Genomic DNA, 15316 nt, shown 5'->3' on the forward strand with positions numbered 1-15316 from the left:
TTTCATCCCTCTGCTGCAGCTCCCCGTCACTCAAAATATGCATCACAACCGCCAATGTGTGACACCCACCGGCATGCAATTTATTGAGTTTTTCAACCCCCGGTAGGCCAACCATGGATAAATCCAAGAAAAGAAAAGTTTCAGAAGAAAACGGAACATGTAATTCAACTACATATGCTAGTTTTGTGACTGCTCAAGAAATAGTTAGGCACGGGAAGGGTTTTGTGGCTCCCAGTGTTTCCTTTTCTGTGGGAAACAGGTCCAAATGACTCTTTGAGTGTTTAAGGTTGCAGACCCCTGGACTAGGTTTAGCATGACTCAGTACCAATTGTTCTTATGGGTGATCTGCATTAGGACAGAGATTTGGGAACTGTGGGTCCATTACTCTCTCTGAGGTTTTTGATACTACTGATGTAGGAGAAAAAATGCCAGAACCGGGAGGCAGAGTCTTAAAAAAAGGTATCAGCCTAGAATCCCTACACAGCCATAATTGAATTAAGTCAAACTCCCCCACCTCCTGAAATTGATTTACCCTTATCTCTCTCCAAGCCGGTGCTATGCCTTAATTGATAAGATTCCCATGCATATGTCATATAGTAATAAATCCATTTAATTGGACCTTCATGTGGGGACCTGATGTTTAGTGCCTGACATTAAATAATATGTTTCAAAAGGGCTTGAGAGACATGATGTTGGGAACTGGGTTCACTATTGCCTTGCTTCTATCACTCTGGGCATTATCAGTAGCTGGCACTGAAAAAAATCTGCTTCATTCCTTGGAAACTGTCCTGCATATAAATAAGGAGATGGATTTGCATGTATGGAACTAATTACCATTAGTGCACCAATATCACTAAGCCTTAAGTCTCTTTTTTATAAGCTCTACTTTTCAAGAGCCTCTGTATAGTTCTGGGCTGTAAAGAACTGCATGTGGGCATCTATGATGATTGGAGATTCTCAATCATCAAGGTGATATCCCAAAGGTGCTTTTTCAAGAAGCAACTGGACTTTCTTGTTTTGTTTTGTTTCTAAGACGTTTCATTTCTCATCCAAGAAGCTTCTTCAGTTCTGACTGGATGGTGGGAAATGGAAGGATTTATATTCTTTATAGACGGCTGGTCATTTGCATTCTTTTTAGAGAGTCGTTGAGGCCACTTGGAGGTTTATCTGTGTCCTCAGGGTCATCTAAGTAGTGCAAATGGGTAGTAGAGCCTTCTTGGAACTGTTGAAAGGACTGTGCTGTAGACTGGAAATAGATGTTCTAACTCTCCCCCTCTGTTGAGAGAGGGCTGTTCAATGTTGACATAGATGGCCTTTTTGACTCCTCTTTCAAACAAGTGGTCCTCTCTGTCCAAAATGTGGACTTTGCTGTCTTCAAAAGAGTGGTCTTTGTTCTTTTAAATACAGATGGACTGAAGAATCTTGTTCTGATGGGTTTGTTCTCCTATGTTGCGCCATGTGTTTATGAAGTGGTTGTTTTGTTTCCACAATGTACAGATGTCTGCAAAGAGTATAAATCCTTCCATTCCTCACCATCCAGTCAGAGCTTGGATGAGAAGCAAAACGTCTTCAAAGAAAAACAAGAAAGTTCAGTTGCCTCTTGAAAAAAAAGCACCTTTGAGACAGCTGCATGCGGAAGAACCAGTGGATGCTGAGGCTAAAAAAGTTGAAGCTGTTCCTGTTCCAGAACATGGATCTGAGTGCACAGAAAATATGCCTGTCCTGGATAAACTTTGCACTTCCCTTAAAGACTAGATTCACAACTTGGGTTTTGTCTGGATCCGGGATTGATAGTGGATAACCACATTACATAAGTGACAAGAAGTCTTATATTATCTTTCGTTGATAATTCTTTTTCCTATTCCTGGAGTAGAGGAATCTGACATTAGAGACGCATGCAACGGTTACCACAAATTAAATTCTTGCCATTACTGTAATTGTTTATGGGATGACTCTTGAGGATGGCCTAGGAACTGCAATTAGCTTAGAACATAGCTGCGAGTCTATCCCGTTCATAAGACAAAGACTAGACAAATAGATGTGAGCCACTGAGATATGTTGAGAGAGGTCCAATAGCACCTTTGGGCTGTCAATAAAGAGGAGAGAAATAAATGGTCCTTTGCTTGTATCTAGGTTTTATAGGAGAGAAAGGTGTTAAAGCACAATCCACCAATCTTTCAATGGCAAAAAATATATATACCAGTCCCTTATTCTGTTGGTGGCTAATCCTGATCTTACTATTTTTAATGTGAAGAACATTGTGGAAAGCAATCGATGGGTTCATCATTTTCATTTCTTCTACCAAATATCAACTGCTGACACGAAAGAGCCTTTCAACAGGGTTGGGCACATATAGGGGATGCTTGAAATGACATGACAAGCCATCTATCAGGTTACCTAATGGACTCCAGGTGTTCCATGTCTGTGCCCTGTCAGTTAGACTATTTCTTTTTTTCTTTTTTCTTTTTTTGAAAAAGCACCATACCTGTTTTAAAATGTGGATTTGGTACTCTTCTGAAAGAATGCTAAGCCTGAATAAAAAATTGCCTGGCTGAAAGGTTACAGGTACAAAGGAGGGATGTCATGAAGTAGAAGGGGGAAGTTGAGAAGCAGTCAGCATCACTCCTGACTAATGCTAAAAGGAATGGCAAGGCTGGCAGAGAGTGGCCATTGCTAGCAGCATGCAGAAGCAGGCTACGGAGAAAGCTGCCCCACAATCAAAGAAATAAAATAATAATAAAAAGCAGCAGAGGAGAAAAGCAGCAGAGAATCTGAAATGCATTCATTGGTATAACCGAACCAGCAACCCTCCAGCTGGCAGAACCCAACATTCATTCCCAGTTTAAATCAACTTCGGTTTTTCAATATAAGTCTAACACTCTTTCAAAGGAGCATTAAACCTGAGTATATTCAGGAAGGCACTGACCAGGCAGTATGCTGACAGTTGCCTCTGAAGAAGCCAGGTGTTTAGTCTCTCTAGCAATGCGAGCCAACATGGTCACCAAGAGCAGTAACCCACTGATCAAAGGAGAAGGTGCCTCAGCCTAAAGTACCCAATAAAATATGTGTTGATCCCACCCCTGGCTGCGCTGTTAACCATGGAATCAATGGCATGTGTTAGGCTGAATCCATGAGAAAAGCAGTAGAGAGAGCGAAGAGAAAATACTACAGGTAGCCCTCAATTTACGACCATAATTGAGCCCACTATTTGTGTTGTTATGCGAGACATTTGTTAAGTGAGTTTTGCCCCATTTTATGACCTTTCTTGCCCCTGTGGTTAAGTGAATCACTGCAGTTGGTAAGTTCGTAACTCCGTTATTTATCAGAAGGTCACAAAAGGTGGCTCGCATGACCTTGGGACACAGCAACGGTCATAAGCATGAGTCAGTTGCCAAGCCTCTGAATGTTGATCACATGATCATGGGGACGCTGCAAAGGTTGTCACTGCGAAAAACGGTCATAAACCACTTTTTTCATTGCCATTGTTAACTTTGAACAGTCACTAAATGAACTGTCATAAATTGAGGACTACCTGTATTTAAAATCAAAACTACTAAAGACAGTTAAGCCATCTCAATAGTGGTCTGGTACTTAAATGAAGGCGAAATCTTGAGGACCTGCCATCTAAATATGGATAATGGGGCATATTTGGGCTATGGTAAAGGTGCTTTGGAAATTAGCCCTTAGTCAATGAGTAGTCTCTATATAGGCAATCTTTTGTCTGGTTTAATTCTGACTGCATTGACTTTATATACTTACACTGACCCCAGTGATAAAATAGCACCTGCTAGATGCTTCTGATGAAGAAAATGCCAATACCTGAAAGTGTATGCAATAACAAATGTGCTCATCTTTAAAATGCTATAAAACTACTATTTTGCTGCAGAAAATTAATATGGAACTGCATCCATGATGTCCCATACTTGGACCATTTTTAAAAAAGAACCTGATTTTTAAAAGCTGTGTTCCTAAGTAAGACCAAGAGGAAGGAAGAATTCGATGGCCTCCATATGGAGCTGGACTCCGGCTCCCAACCAACAGAGACAGACTGGTTAACGATTGGGTGCATTTGGAGCCTATCAGGTCTCTCAACTTGAAGGATAAATCAGAACTTGATGCTGCCTTTTAACCAGTGATTTGTTCTTACCCATTTTTCAGTTGTCTGCTTTTAATGGATGGCCCAAAATTTAATAGATTCTCGCGCGGACTTTTTTTCCAAGTCTGGATTCTGTCAAGTTCAAAGCATGCAGAGTAAGGAAAGAACACCTGCCCAACCCTGCTGACATGGATGATTTGAGTCAGGGTTCATCATAGCTGAATCTCTAGATAAAAGAGTAATAAAATGCCTCTGAACATCTGCAAGGAGGTTCCCTCCATTGTGGTAGAATAATGCACAGACAGCTTCTTTTCGAGTAGAAATACATGGCACAGCAGAAAAGCCAGAATGGCATCATTTTAATAGAGATTCCAAGTCCCAAATCAAAATTTAACCATTTACTTTAAAACAAACTCTCTCACACACATTCAACATCTAACAGAAGGCTTCTTTCTCATCACAGCATATGTTCAAGAAGAATGCTAGCCTGCACAGTTTTGAGTTCACTGGCAACATTCGGATTCTTTTGGAGCTGTGAGTTTGATTTAGTGGGACTTTCCACCCCTGAGGAATACTTTCTCAAGTGACTCGTTTGCCAAGAGAAATCTGAAAAATGAGTATCAGCCAACAGAGCAAAAAAAGAAAAACACTAAACGAGCGAGCGTTGGATATTCGGACTTCATTCAAACTTTCACAAAGGGTCTTACCCAGTAGTGGGTTTCAATTTAGTTTGCTACTGGTTCGCTCATGCGCATGCGCTTGCATGCGCAGAAGCGTCCGGGCGGGTGGGCGGAGTCTCCCGCCACCGCTACAGATTCGCCCGACCCGGGGTGAACTGGTAGCCACCCACCATTGGTCCTACCTAGGCCTGTTCGGTCTTCCCACAGGATCATTCTCATGGTAAGGGTTTCGAACTCAAGGCCCGGGGGCCAGATCCAGCCTGCGAGGTGCTTAGATCTGGCCTGTGGAGCTGCCCTGGAAACAGCAAAGGATCAGCCCACGGTGGGTGGCCCTCCCGAGCTCTGTTTTCACTGGCAGAGGGTTGCAGGAAGCCATTGCAGCCAAAAATGGAGCTCTGAGTCCCGTTTTCGCTGGCAGAGCATTCGGGTCACCACAGGTGCCCGCCAACACAAGTGATGTTGAGCTGGCCACGCCCACCCTGGTCACACCCACATGCCCCCCCCAAGGTCAAACACAAACCTGATGCGGCCCTCAATGAAATCCAGTTTGACACTGCTGGTATAAGGTGTTAAAAGGAAGGGAGTGATCTCCATCTTAGAAGATATGCTTGGCTGTTGCTGCTATTATTTTGCTTGAAAACCCAAGTCCATCAGCTGGTTTGCCACTGAATCAACTTGCGGTGGGGAGGATGTAGACTAAATCTTTGTGTTTAGGTCAAGAATATGCATTTAATGCCTAGCCCTTCCACATACAATTCCACTCCTGGTTTTCCTCCCAGGGTCCCATTAAGCAATGTTTTACTTTTTCCTGCAAAAGGGGTAATGCAAATGGAGCATTGTTTTTGCAACTGTACCAGTAGATGTCCATCTACTTCTTGCACAGAATCATTGGGATGGCTGTGAGTTAAGGTATCAGGAAACTGTGATAAAATCAACCTGGATTCTTTTTGGGAGAAAATCTGTGCCACCTTCTCATTGGAAAGGGTGTCCAGCTGCCCTCCTGCAGGGAAGCCCATTTGCAGCTCCAGAACAAGGATTACACTACAGTAAGATTCTAAACAATTCTAGAATCAGCAAAATAAGAGACTTCCATTTTAAATGCCCGTTTTAAGGAGACTCTGCCAAAAACAACTTTTTCAGCTACTCTTCAAAAATTTAAAATGTGACTCCAACTCTCCTGAGTTTCTTTCAAACATCTTTATCTTGCAAAGTCAACGTTGTAAAAAATAAAGAACAAAGATAAAAAAAGAAGAAATAGAAAAGAAGAAAGCATTTTTTTTAAAGGAAAGAAACATACAGTTAATGCCTTCCAATCCTTCTTTCTAGCTTAAACTCTCTTTTGGAAACAGCAGGAAGCACAGACTGGGTTCCTTGCATAAACGGTTAAGTGTTGGTAATAGAAAGAAAAAAAACTTGAGGCCTCTGATAGAAATGCAAGCTCGGAAGAGTTATGTTGCTGAGCCATTTGTGTGAAACATTATATGTAAAAAAAAAAGAAAGAAAGAAAGAAAGAAAGAAAGTTTTAGAATTTTCCAGTTATAATAGGCTGGCCTTTAAAAGGGAGGGGGAATCATTTTTTTTTAATAGAATAAAACCAACCTTATAGCAGGGACTGGACTGCGGTCAAGCTGGAGTCAGGATTTAAAAGAAGAGGAAAGTACCCAGCATCGAAAGGCATAAAAGTGGGCGGGAATCCAGGGAATAGATTGGGGTGTGTGTGTGTGTGTTTGTGTTGTGTTGTGTTGTGTTTTGTGTGTGTGTGTCGGCGACGACAAACCTCAACTTCACAACACCCCTGACTAATGTAGCGTAGCCACCGTATAAGACCATTAATTCTGTTTACGTGTCCAAATCCAAACTCCGCCCCGTGGTCCCTTCTCTGGCTCGCTTTCCCAATAAAGAAGACGGAGGGGTCGGGAGTAGTTTGACCCCGTTCCTTGGCCGGGAACAAGACGCCAACTGGTTCCTCCACCGACGGCCGGCTGAACTCGCCCGCCGCCCCATTGCCTGCGCCCTCCCCTCCCTCCCTCCCTCCCCCAAATCGGAGCCCCTTGCTTGAAGCGCGGAGGGGAACTCGCTTACCTGAGCCGCCCGGGAGACAGCGACCATCAGCAGGAGGATCAAGCGCATCGTGCAGGCGCTCAGCCCAGCCCCAGCCAGCCGGCTCTCCCACCTCCCCCCCACCCCCTCGCCCACTCGCCCGCTCAGGGGCTCCTCCGCATCCCCGCGCCAAGCAGGATGAGGCGCCAGGCTCCAGCGCGCCCCAGGCGAGAGGACGGAGCGAGAGAGACGGTGGCCCGTGGCCTCTCCTCTTTCCCTTCACCGGACGGGGCAAAAGGCAAGGAAAGGCGGCGGCGGCTGCTACTACTGCAGCGGCCACGGGGCGTAGAGTGAGGGGGTTGAGGGGGGGGGGGAAACGGACGGGCGTGTGGGGGGTGGGTCGGTGGGTGGGGGAAGGGCGATCCGGCCAAGGGATGCTCCGCCTCGCCTTGGGCCAGCCAGGGAAGAGCGCCCGGTGCCCTCCACCGGCCCCAGTGCCACCTCTCCCTCCACCGGCACGGGAAGGAGTGGAGGACGGCAGGCAGGGTCCCACCTCTGTGGGGGGAAAAGAAGGAGCCGCTCCTCTCATTGGCCCTCTCAAGCCCATCGCCTGCCAATACGGAGCGCCGGGGAGGCGGTTGTGGGGGGGGGGGTGAGAGGGGGGAGAAAGGGGGGGGAAAGCCCCTTCCCCGGGCTACTACATTTAGGGAGACACGCAGGGCTTTACTATGTCTGGGGGAGTCTCGGCTTAAAGAGATGGGCGGGGGGGGGAGAATAAACCTCCCGGGTCTCTACATCATCCCCCCACCCCCCACACACACACTTTCATCCGGCATCCTCTGGAACCCTGCAGTCTTCCCCCCCCCCCTTTCTCTGAAGATTCCGTTAACGGCCGTTGAGCAACGGCCACTTTTGGTGAACGTTAGCCAGAGGACCGTTTCTCGCTTGCCCAAGGAAAAGCGGGAAAGAGGAAAGGATGGGGGAGGGAGTGGAAGGGGGGACGACGGGGGTTTCAAAACGTTCAGCCTCACTCAGCCAGCCCCATCGAGGCTTCGGCTAAATAACACCTTCAAGATTCCGACCCACCCGGAGTAGAGACTTAAAAGAGAGGTGGGCACCAAATCGGTCCTTCCGCCAAGCTTTATAACCACCTGGGTTTGCACCACATCCTTCAGGGTAAGCGAGTCAGTGTGGGTTGCCTGGTAAATGTAAACTGGGAGTGCTAAAAAGCTCAAGAGGATTTTTTTCCCCCCCTTCGCCCTTGACTTAGGATCACAATCGAGCCCAACATTTCTGTTGTTCAGTGAGACGTTCACCAAGTGAGTTTTGCCCCATTTTGCGACCACAGTTGTTAAGTGAATCACTGCAGTTGATAAGTTGGTAACCCGGTTGTTAAGTGGATCCGGCGTCCCCGTTGACTTTCCTTGTGAGAAGCGCACAAAGGGGGAATCACGTAACCTTGGGATACGGCAACGGTGATAAGTATGAGTCAGTTGCCAGGCATCTGAATTGTGTTCACGTGATCATGGGGATGTTACATGGGTCGTAAGCGTGAAAAACGGCCATGAGTCACTTTTTTCAGTGCCGTTGCGACTTTGAATGGTCACTAAATGAACTGTTATAAGTCGAGGACTATCTGTATTATTGATGGTCAGTAAAGTTGGAATCTCAATTAGATGCTGGTGGTTTGGGGTAGAAGTGGAATATCTCCTGGATGTTTTTTTCTTTTCCTATCCTGCAGATTATTATCACCTTTGCTTCCTTAGTCGAAATAAGGATAAAAAATTTCCCAGGAATACCATTCATTCTTTTTACCTTTCTATCAAGTTCTTTCCCAAATTAGGAATATCAGACAGACCCTCCCAATATGCTAAATTATAACTCTCTTCATCTCCAGCAAGCCCATGTACTGGTCGTGATGCCTGGGGATGATGTGCATTGTTTCTTAACATTTTGGGAAGGGATGAAATTGGGAACGCTGATCTATTTCTGCTAGTGTTACTAAGTTTAGTGGACCCACCATCCAGGGATCCTAAGCCCCAGTTATATTTCCTGAAAGCTGACTGGCCAGAATGATCAAACTAGTAGTTGGGAGAAACAACATTCCTTTTTTCCCCATGGTTTTAAGCTGTGACTTGCCTGCTGACAAAGAAAGACAGGACCCACCATGGCAGGCCAAATGATGTGGGACAGAGATGGGGCTCAGTCAAGGGGATTACTGGTTATTCCTGTAAGGGGTACAGAAGAAGCAAAGTAGAACCACTGTTGTTATTGTGATCTTCCTGAGATGGGAAAAACAGGTGAAATGGGTTCAAAGTCCTCACCTTTGTCTGTGCCTCCCTATCTCCATTGAGAAGTCAACAAGACTTTGAGAACAGATGTTGTATCATTTGTTACCCCATGGACCAGTGTAGGCCAGCAGGCAGAGGGAGCTAGAACAAGGTTGATGTAGGCATGCAAAAGAACAGACGATTGCTGAAAATTGGGCCATGAACTCAAGGAAGCAGGTGGATTTTCTTTCCACCACATTATTTTCATCAGATGAAAAATTTAATTTTTTAAAAAAAAATTAATAGAAAAATTAAAGGGTAGTGCAGCCTTCTGTATCCTATCCCAGATATGCTAGATTACAACTCCCATTATTTTCAATCTGCATAGCCAATGATGGGAGCTGTAGACTAACACATCTGGTAGACATCCGGTTGGGGGAGATTGTTCTGGAAATAAAATATGATGATATCAATCAACTCATCATACAAATGTTGGCCTAAGTTGTTTGAAGAGATGCCTTTCTTATCAGCTGTAGGGCCAGGAAGAATCCAAATTCTGGAATTTGTTCACTTAAATAGTAAAATATTCATTAATAATTAATTATTGCATCCCATTTTCAGGAGAGAAATTCCATCAGAGAAAAGAAAGAATAAAATGTATACAGATCAAAACATTTTAAAGAGAAGGGACCCCTTTCTTTTTATCTATTCTAGAGTGGGTGGTTCTTCAGTTGTGGGGGGGAGGCTGATTTAAGTGGAATCAAGTGTGTTGGAGTATTGTGTGGTCACCATTGCTGGGTCTCAGCATAGCTAGCCACAGATGAAGGGGGATCATAGGGATATGAATAAGAAAAACTCCATGCTTCTCATCTTCTTCTGCTGAGCTATAGAATCATATATAAAAGAGGAGACCACACATATCTTGGAAAAGGGCATTTGGTTGAGGAGCAAGTTTAGAGAGCAGAGAAAGGAGCAGAGACAGGAACTAATGTCAGAAACACCCCAAACTTCTTGCATCTCTCCAGTGATTAGGTCCTTCCTCTCTCAAATTGATCCAGCCTCAAGGGAAAAAAATATTCCTTTATTTTTCATTATTCTCCTAATGACTCCAACCTAAGATGCAGCTGGAGCTCAAAGCTATTGTTAGCTTTGAAATGCACTGTGGTGGCAGTGCCTGTTCAAACAAGCAAGCAAATGGAAAACAAACAAATACAGAACTGCTTCCCAATCAATTAGAAACCCCACATCCTGATTGACTCCCTCCTGCACAATTAGAGCCCAAGTAAACACAACAGTCATAAATTCTGAGTTTGCATTTCTGGGAAAAGAAATGAATTCCCGTTGCCACCAAAGATACTTCCACCTTCAGATCAGGGCATTTATCAATAGTCTAAAAAGGATAGCGAGGAGCAAATGATCTTTCGATTAAAAGATTGTCTGGTTGAAGGTTTTTTCCCCCACGAAGGATAAGTTGGTTCTGTATATTTAGAAATCTGCACCCGAAGCACACAAAGAAGAGAAAATAGTCAAAATTTTACTTCTCCATAAATATTCTGTTGCCTTTGTACTGGATCATGGTCTTCCAGTAACTGTTATCAGATACAGTACATTGCAAATTGTCCCAATTTTTTTTTTAAAAAAAAAGCAGAAAGAAAGAGAGATGTTCCATTTTAATGCTTGTAAAATCAACATGTCTTGGAGTACTTGGGTATTAAATCTCTGCTTTTAGTTGCTAGGAAATTAGCAGTCTTGTCAATAAATTCATTAATACAAGCAATTATCACTTAGCTCCCCTTGGCAGGCTTCTTCCCTTGTTTAGTTACTGCTTCTCTTCTTTTACTTTATTTGTTACATTTATATTTTGCCTTTCCTTGAAGACTTCAGACAATGTACATAGTTCTCTTTCTCCCCCCCTTCTATTGACACAACAACTCTAGGGGTCATTGATTAATTTTAAGCCACCCAACAAACATTTTCATTGATTGAAACGTACTTGAACATTGGTCTCTCCAGCCCACGTTCAACATTCTAGCCATGACATCATATTGCTCTATTGTGAAGAAATAGACAGTTCCCACAAAGAAGATGAAAGATGCCCAAGAATTTGTTTTCGAACTGCTTGTTCATAAATGATTTGGATTTAGGCATGAGTGATAAAGATGGTATCAAATGATTGATGGAATTGAATGCAAAAAGAGATAGAAAACAGGTCCCACAGGATCGTTCTAACCTGAAGAAATGGACAATAAAATACCAAATGCAATCCAAAGTGTCAAGTAATGCACATCAAGGCAAACAATTCTAATAGATAGGCTGACAACTCATGAGTTGCCGGTTGCTGACCAACAAAGAAATCTGAGTAATTGTGGGAAGATTAATGCTCTATTAAGTATCATTAGGGAAAGATCTGGAAGTAAAACTGCCAATAATCTAATTCTTTTGTACAAATCTGTGATACATCTGGACATGAACTACTAAAGATGGTTCTAATTGCTGTAACTTAATATGCAGAGTTTGTGACACTGGAAAAATGCATAAAGGAAAACTCCATAAGGAAGTGTACCATACCAAAATGGGTCTTTTTTTACCTTAGAAAAAGGAAGCATAAGGGCAGACATTATACATTTTAAGGATTGGAAGAATTCTTCATGATTCTCTAGTCCAGTGGCCCCCAACCTTTTGGGCACTAGGGACCAGTTCCATGGGAAGAGGTTTTTCTGTGGACCAGAGGGTGGTGGTGGCTTTGGGTGCTCCCTGCATCCCACGGATGGGGCTTCGCTTGTTTGCACAGCCTGGTTACTGGCATGCCATGGCAGGGATGAAATCCAGCAGGTTCTGACAGGTTCTGGAGAACTGGTAGTGGAAATTTTGAGTAGTTCGGAGAACCGGTAGCGGAAATTTTGAGTAGTCCGGAGAACCGGCAAATACCACCTCTGGCTGGTCCCAGAGTGGGGAGGGAATAGGAATTTTGCAGTACCCTTCTCTAGAGTGGGATGGGAATGTAGATTTTGCAGTATCCTTCCCCTGGAGTGGAGTGGAAATGGAGATTTTGCAATATCCTTCCCCTGCCACGCCCACCAAGCCACGCCCACAGAACCGGTAGTAAAAAAAATTGAATTTCATCACTGTGCCATGGACCAGTGCCAGTCCATGGACTGGGGGTTGGGGACCGGTGCTCTAGTCCAATGCTCTGCCTAGTGCAGAAATCCAGTACTATAACATTGACAGCATCTTGACAAAAGACCATCCAACCTGTTTAGACACATTGAACAAATCAGAGTCTACCACTAGAGGAAAGCACAAAGGCAATTCAGAGATGTTTGGTGTGTCATAATGCTAGAGTTAGGGAGCATCCAGTCAAATAGCATGGTCAGGTATTCAGGACAGTTGAAAAGGGGACGGTTTACACTGTAAACCAAGCTGAAGAAGCTTCTTGGATGAGAAGCGAAACGTCTTCAAAGGAGAAAAACCAGAAAGTCCAGTTGCCTCTTGAAAAAGCACTTTTGGGACTACACTGCAGACTGTTTACACCATAGAATTCACCACTAGTGGTACCTTGAAAGGCTTTAAAACAGAATGAGCCTCATTTGCAGAGACAAATAATGATTAGGATGCTGATTTAGTATGGATTGGCTTTTGATCTGGCATAAGATCATCCTGTAACTATTAATAAAGACATTTTAAATTCACACCAGATTTATGCAGGCATTTGCTGGCATTGTAATCTGGCTCCTTGGGTTTGAGAGAGATGGCTGGCTCAAGGTTGCCCAACTGACTTTGTACCTGGCTAGGTTCACAATCTCCTGGTTTCCAGTTTGTTGCCTTAACCACTACACTACACCAAACTGGCTCTCTATATAAATGGTAAAGGTAAAAAGGTAAAGGTTCCCCTCGCACATATGTGCTAGTCGTTCCCGACTCTAGGTGGTGGTGTTCATCTCCATTTCAAAGCTGAAGAGCCAGCGCTGTCCGAAGACGTCTCCGTGGTCATGTGGCCGGCATGGCTAAATGCCAAAGGCACACGGAACACTGTTACCTTCCCACCAAAGATGGTCCCTATCTTTCTACTTGATTTTTTACGTGCTTTCGAACTGCTAGGTTGGCAGAAGCTGGGACAAGTAATGGGAGCTCACCCCATTACGCAGCACTAGGGATTCGAACCGCTGAACTGCCTACCTTTCGATCAACAAGATCAGCGTCTTAGCCCCTGAGCCACCACGTACTAAGTGGTACTAGGATTCAAACAAAATAGTCATCTGATATCAGGTAAATGGGCATTTTGGAAAATGTTTTCCCACCATTCCACAGGAGACTGCTTGGGGTTTCTTTCTGAGAAGTGAAGGGCAATCAATCTTTGCCTAAGTGGGCTTGTGCTAGAGTCCTGATGGAAGTGTATAGAGAAGTTGAGAATGAATCTGCTTGCTTGCCTTCTTGCAGCTTTGGGCTGAAAGGAGGTCCTGCAGTTCAGCGATAAGATTGGCTATGAGGCTTGACCCATCGTTGATAGCATCTATCCTTTACCTCTGGTTGCTTGCTGGCATGTACAATACGCATGTTCCTTTCCACTTTTCATTCACTCGTGAACTTGGCCTCAGATGGACAGCATAGAAGGGCATGGTTAGTCAGCCAAGAATAGATACAGCAGACTAGTGTGGAGTTAAATCTTGTAACTGACTTCTGGATGAATTTGGACAGCTTCTGCCAGCTGCATCTCCAAGGTGAACCAAGGAGGCCAGCAGGAAGCTCATATCAATGAGGGTCATGACTGGGTTACCCAAGCAGGGTGACATCAAGTAGAGAGGTGCTGCAGCAAATACACACACACACACACACACACACACACACACACACACACACACACACACACAAAGCAGTGAATGCCTGAATCAATATTGGCACGAGTTTCTCTTCACATTCACTGGTGTAGATGAATGGTGAACATACTTTGCATGTATATGAAAGACCGAGGATCTCCAACCAGTCCCTTCAAGAGATAATATTTCCAAGATGTGAGATAATATTTCACAATAGGAGAGCATTCCAAAGGGGTTCAGGGCATTCAGCTTTTCCCTTGCACTTGGCTAATAGAATAGCTCTGTTTGCACAGTAACTGGTCTAATAAAGCTATTACCTCATTGTGGCTTTTGGGAAGGTAAACCGTGGTGGTTCGAATGCAGTGTTGCAGACTAATCTTGCTGACTCCCAATTGCCAGCAGTTCAGTAGTTTGAATCTCACTGGCTCAAGGTTGACTCAGCCTTGCATCCTTCCCAGGTCAATAAAATGAGGACCCAGATTGTTGGGGCATTAGGCTGACTCTGTAAACCACTTAGAGAGGTCAAGTAAAGCACAGTAAAGTATATAAGTCTAAGTGCTATTGCTAAACTCAGTCTGAGGTGCAAGAGGGAAGAATCTGTACTTACACTGTCCTGGGATCACTGGATACACCGATTTAAGGTGGGTTAAACTTATAGCAGAGGCACAGAACTTTCCTTCCCTGCCTGCTGATTTCCCCACATATACTGGGGGCAGGTAAAGTTTTTATTTTGGGGGCTGGGCTTCATCATCAATTGGAGGGCTGTCACTGATGTTCACCCCAAAATCCCTAGTTTGGGTTGTAAAAAATTGGCATAACCCTACTCTAAGAAGAGAGGTGAAGGAACTGGGAGGATGTTCTGGGAAGTTCAGTCCAGGATGGACATGGATTGAAAATTTGCCTCTCTGGCACCCTGTGCTGAAGCCTTACAGACATTTATCTCAGTGCTTCTCTTGGGAAATCCTTATTGATATCTTCAGGCTACAAAGCTCTTGGACTAAATGAATGTATCCTGTCCCTCAACTGAACAGGCTTTCAGATACGTCTGCCCACAGACCCAGCAAGCCAGGATATACCGCTAAAAGAGAAACAAGTTGCTCAGGTTTCCATTTATTTGTTCTTCTGTTCCAGCATTACACAACTTGGGATCCTCCAGAGTTACAATTCTAGTCATTCCCATAAATGATTACTGTGTTGGAAGAAAACGAGGAGAAGGGTAGTTAAGAGTTGAAATTCAGTCCACCAGCCTGAGAAGGCTAAACCAATCTCTTTCTTTTCTGCTGGAGGAAATGTTAAGCTTTTGGCTTCCTGAAATCCAGGACCTTTTAAGTAGATGTATGTTATACAAGCTAGAAAAAAAAAAGATTGTGAGAAGGGGGAGAAGAAGTCTTTGTTCAGTTTAAATTGCATAGTATT

At 44.1% G+C, this 15316-nt stretch overlaps 1 protein-coding gene across 2 annotated transcripts in view; it reads right to left on the reverse strand.

Moving 5' to 3' along the window:
- Window positions 1–7406, reverse strand: part of OLFM2 (olfactomedin 2) — a 245883-nt gene extending 238477 nt beyond the window's left edge. Inside the window, exon 1 of one of the 2 annotated variants that reach the window (XM_087886655.1) lies at window positions 6859–7406. In XM_087886655.1, coding sequence (XP_087742781.1) covers window positions 6859–6906 — 48 coding nt within the window. In that variant the 5' untranslated portion in view covers window positions 6907–7406. The remainder of the gene's footprint in view (window positions 1–6858) is intronic. The other variant, XM_034419343.3, reaches the window with a different exon arrangement.
- Between the last annotated feature and the right edge of the window lie 7910 nt (window positions 7407–15316).

The sequence above is a fragment of the Pantherophis guttatus genome, chromosome 2 (assembly GCF_059756535.1).
Source record: "Pantherophis guttatus breed Tessera chromosome 2, ASM5975653v1, whole genome shotgun sequence".
Taxonomy (NCBI): domain Eukaryota; kingdom Metazoa; phylum Chordata; class Lepidosauria; order Squamata; family Colubridae; genus Pantherophis; species Pantherophis guttatus.